The sequence below is a fragment of the Thalia democratica genome, chromosome 1 (assembly GCF_965202585.1).
Source record: "Thalia democratica chromosome 1, ktThaDemo2.hap1.1, whole genome shotgun sequence".
NCBI classification, from domain to species: Eukaryota; Metazoa; Chordata; class Thaliacea; order Salpida; family Salpidae; genus Thalia; species Thalia democratica.
In genome coordinates, this window is record NC_139165.1 from 56,127,744 (window position 1) to 56,132,327 (window position 4,584).

The 4,584-nt window shown below is 28.6% G+C and overlaps 1 protein-coding gene across 1 annotated transcript; it reads left to right on the plus strand.

Annotated features, from left to right (window-relative positions):
• The first annotated feature begins 274 nt into the window (after window positions 1-274).
• LOC145845329 (polypyrimidine tract-binding protein 3-like) lies at window positions 275-3,851 on the plus strand. Its single transcript, XM_082952698.1, has one exon. It carries the CDS (start codon window positions 366-368, stop codon window positions 2,217-2,219), a length of 1,854 nt encoding a protein of 617 aa, XP_082808824.1. The 5' UTR covers window positions 275-365; the 3' UTR covers window positions 2,220-3,851.
• Window positions 3,852-4,584: the final 733 nt, after the last annotated feature.

Here is a 4,584-nt window from a genome sequence, read left to right on the forward strand (position 1 = left end):
GCTACAATTTTTAATTAATGTATAAATGCTTTAAATTTGTATTTGAAATAGTTATACTTTCACATTACTCAATATCAATTTTCCTCACCTATTTGTTTCAATATATGTGTATATATATATTACTACTGGCTATTTGTTTTAAGTAATTAAACTTTTATCTGAGTTTACTTATGTTTTTTGTACGGTTATTTTGAATATACATGCTAATAAAAATTAATTTATAATATAAAGAATGCTAGTATACAGCTTAATTAAAAAGTATTTCAGAAGATAATCATAACCAGTTTCAATGTTAACTGTAGTTAAAACATTATAACAGAATCAAATTTTAAATTTCCAACTTGTAATCTTGTACATATAACTCAATGGACAATAACCCTACCAATGAATTACCACAACAAGCTGCTAGTCAGCAGCAGACTTATCAGCAACAAGGTCAAATTGATTCACAGTTACTGGAGTCCCAGTTTCAGTCGATGCAACTTTCATCAACTCCCCATTCAGCATCCAATCAACAACAGCAGTCTTTACATATGAATATTATGTCCCCAGCACAGCCTCAAATGTCCTCTAATATCGAATCATTGACAAATGTGATGTCATCACCTCAAAATTTGCAGCAACAAAATATGGCACAGCCGCAAACTCCAAGCATGCCTGCACTCAATATGACTGATCTGTCTCAACAACATCAGAACAATCAAGTGGGTACTCAGAATCAGATGAATAGCCAACAACAAGATTCGTTTCATGGAAGTTTTTCATCTAGCTTTATTAATAGACCAGAAAATATGAATTTTCATTCTTTGTCTAACCCCCAGCAACAACACAATGATACACCTAATTTTGTTGACCAACAAGCTTTTAGAAGTGTAAGTACAGCAAACATGTCTATGCAAGGAAGAAGCAATTTATTCAACAATCCCAATATGTACTCAAGTCAACAAACAAATTCTGGATATTCAGGCTTTGGAAGTTTTATTAGGTCTGGACCTTCATATCAACAAAACTATCAACAACAGGTAAGAAACTCGCAGGAAATGCAAGATCCAAATTTTGGTCCAGTGTTAAGAGTAGTAGTAGATAACTTCTTATTTAATGTCCCGCTTCAGCAATTTCGTGAAGTGTTTGGTTCATCAAGTGTGCTAAGAATTGTAACTTTTTGGAAATCTAATCAGTATCAAGCTCTCATAGAATTGACATCGGCAGAAGTAGCAGCAGCTGCAAAAGAAAGGTTACAAGGAACATACCTTAATAGAGGTTGTAACATTATGCGTATTGAGTTTAGTCGTCTAAAAAAGTTAAGAATCAGTTGGAACAATGAAAAATCCCAGGATTACACAAGACCAGATCTTCCTCGTGGACAAAGTTTTATTCTAAACTCATCCAACAGTATGTCAAGATTTAACTCTGGGGGTACAACACATACCACCCCTTCTCCAGCTGCAATGTATCAACTCTCAACTATAAGTAATAACAGCCCACCAGTTGTCAACATGGGTATGGTACCAAATCATCCCCAGCAAGCCTCTGTACATTTTGGAATTACCAGCAGAAATCCAACAGCTATCACAAACTCTCCAGTTAATTACTCCCCTCAACAAGTAAATGCTACCCAAACGTTACCTAGTCTTGTATTGCATGTATCAAACCTTGATGAATGTGCTGTTACTCCGTCAGTTTTGTTTATTCTATTTGGTGTCTTTGGAGACGTCAATAGAGTTAAGATAATTTTCAAAAAACGAAACACTGCTTTAGTGCAGATGAACACGTCTGATCAAGCAGTACTGGCAAAGCGTTACCTTCATGGTGTTAGATTTTTAGGTAAGCAGCTACAAATAGCTCACTCTCATTACAGAGAAGTTCAGATGCCAAAGGAAGGTCAAGATACTGAAAATTTGACTCATGACTACACTAACAGTCAAATGCACAGGTTTAAGGTACCAGGATCTAAAAATTATGGCAACATTCATCCCCCATCGTCTGTTTTGCACTTAAGTAATATTCCTGAAGGAATAACTGAAGAAAAAATTACAAGTGCATTTAATGCTCACCGTCCAGTTAAAAACTTCAAGTTTTTTGCAAAAGAAAAGAAAATGGCATTAGTTCAGTTAGAAACTGTAGAAGATGCAATTTACTGCCTTGTTAAAATGCACCTCTATAAAATCTCAGACTCCCACGATCTTCGTGTATCATTCTCAAGGGGTCACATTCTCTAAACAAGCGAACTGCCACATCGCTCTACTGTTTTTGTCATTATTCTGCATTATAATATTGATTTACTCTTGAAATCCAACTCTAATTATTGTCCTAGTATTTATTTTTACAATAATGATGTGTAATGATTTACAATAATATTTGTGTTATAAGTTTTCTTTCTTTTTCTAAATAAATTTATTTTCTAAGCTTCAAAATAAAGTAATTTTATGCCATTTTAGTTTTCACACTAAGTTTAAGTTTTTATCAAAAGGTGTACAATGTTTGTAATTTTAATAATTCACTTTTAAATTACTGATCACAACAAAGCTAGAGTTATAATTACTATACATATATTAATTTACAGCTAAGGTTTTATAACTTATGTGAATATTTTAAATGATGCAAATCAAATCTTCTAATTAACTCTTTTAAAAATTAGTTTATAGTATGTAATCTGAAATACTTTCTTTAATGTTTTTATATATCAGATTAACAAATTTGAGTCTTCGTTATCATAATCTATCTTGTTACCTAAATAGTTTTGAAAAATATACCATGTTAAAATTTGTAGTAATAAATTTAAATTATTTACTATCTAATTTTAATAGGTAAATTTTTTTAATGATTGGAGCTCTTTTAAATTAGTAATTTTTTGTAAAGTTTTAGATCACAAATTTGTTCTACTTAAAAAGTTATAAATTTATTCATCAAAGCTCAGTATTTTTCTTGGTTATTTACTTTCTAAAGACAATTTATTTCTGTAATTCATTTCTACCATAACTTAATTTTAATTTACTCATCTTAACTGTTATTTGTTTTAAATTTATCTGGTTTGTCTTATCTTTGTTTTAAGGCCGTTATAACAATGTGATTATGTGCAAAAAGTATTATTTTGTGATTTTTTTACAAACCTTTTCTGGTGGGCCTTTAAAAATCTTAAGCTTGATTTTTTTTCTAGTTGTTATTTTATGTAAGTCAATTGGACTATAGCTTTTTAGTTTTATTAGACATAAAATAAATAACATATTTAGAATTTTTTATCAACTTGTAAATATGCGAGTTCTTAAAGATAAAAGCAAAAGTTTTTTTTTATTAGTAATGCTAAAGTAAAGACTTATTTTTCTTAATGTTATGTTAACATGTATCTATACAATAAATGTTTATATTCAGTATTTATTTTAGAATAAAATATGCAAGATATTTCTTTCAATAAAGTAGCCTGTTACGACTAGTTATGGAATTATATTTGAAAAATTCAACTTTAAATTATATGGCTAGTAACATTTTTACTTGCTTTATTGTCATTTATTTTGAAATCCATTTTATAAGCCTTCTGGAACCAACATTTGAAGCCTCATTATCATTCAGATAATGCTCATGTTTAATAATTCTAATGACTATTTATTGAAGCTATTTTCGGTTTATTTTCTATAACTTTGTACAGGTTTGACTTTGTTATAAATTCAAGTGAACCTTTAACAAGCTCAAAAAACTACCAAGTTGTTAGTCATGATATTCATAATTTTTCTAAGCTTATAAGTTATGTATATTTTAGTTTTAAAAATACCTGTTTTTTTAAACTTAATTTAAAAATGTAATGCGTTGTATTATTTATGTTGTAAATATTAATAAAAAAAAGTATTTTGTAATTGTTGAAACATGTTGTTTTTGTTTTGGTATTTATGTTTATAAATATACATTTTTTTCATTAAAACTACGAAAATGACTTTTTAAAATCATTCTTAAAAACCTGTGTCTATTAAACGACCATGGATTTGAAGAGCATTTCAAATTTTCTCTTTTTCCTATTTAGCCTCACTTCATCATGGTATATCTTTCTTATTATTACTGTTAGAACCAAAAGAAATTTTATGTACAATAGAGTTTTTTTTGTTTTTTATACAAAGTAAAAGTCATAATGTATTGGGGTTTATTTTTGACGCAGAGCCCATTTGAAAAAATGGTCATTTTAGCATTTTTTGTTTTTTTTTTATAAAGTTCCAAAAAAATTAATAACATTTAATTATTTAAATTAAAGATCTAGGTAAAAATATAAATATTTTTATTTGGCAGCACTTATGACTACACTATTTATTTGCCAAATTATTACTTAAATATCGAAGATTTGATTGTTTTTTTTTTTATCTGACTTTTTAAGGTTATATCATTATGCAACATGTTTCTTTTTTTCTCACTTTGATCAGGGTTGCCAAGAAATTCTGGAATATAAGAAATTAAAAAAAAAACTGGAAAAACCAGGAATTTTTAACAAGTTAAGTAGTAAAATTTCGTTTTGACTCAAACAATCTATCATGTAGATAAAAAACATTTAAAATAGCTTTAGAGTATCTTTTCAATGGTTTTATACTATTTAACACAGTTTCT

Coding starts and splice junctions, on each gene's coding strand:
- LOC145845329 (XM_082952698.1), top strand. CDS start 366: ATGGACAATAACCCTACCAATGAATTACCACAACAAGCTGCTAGTCAG.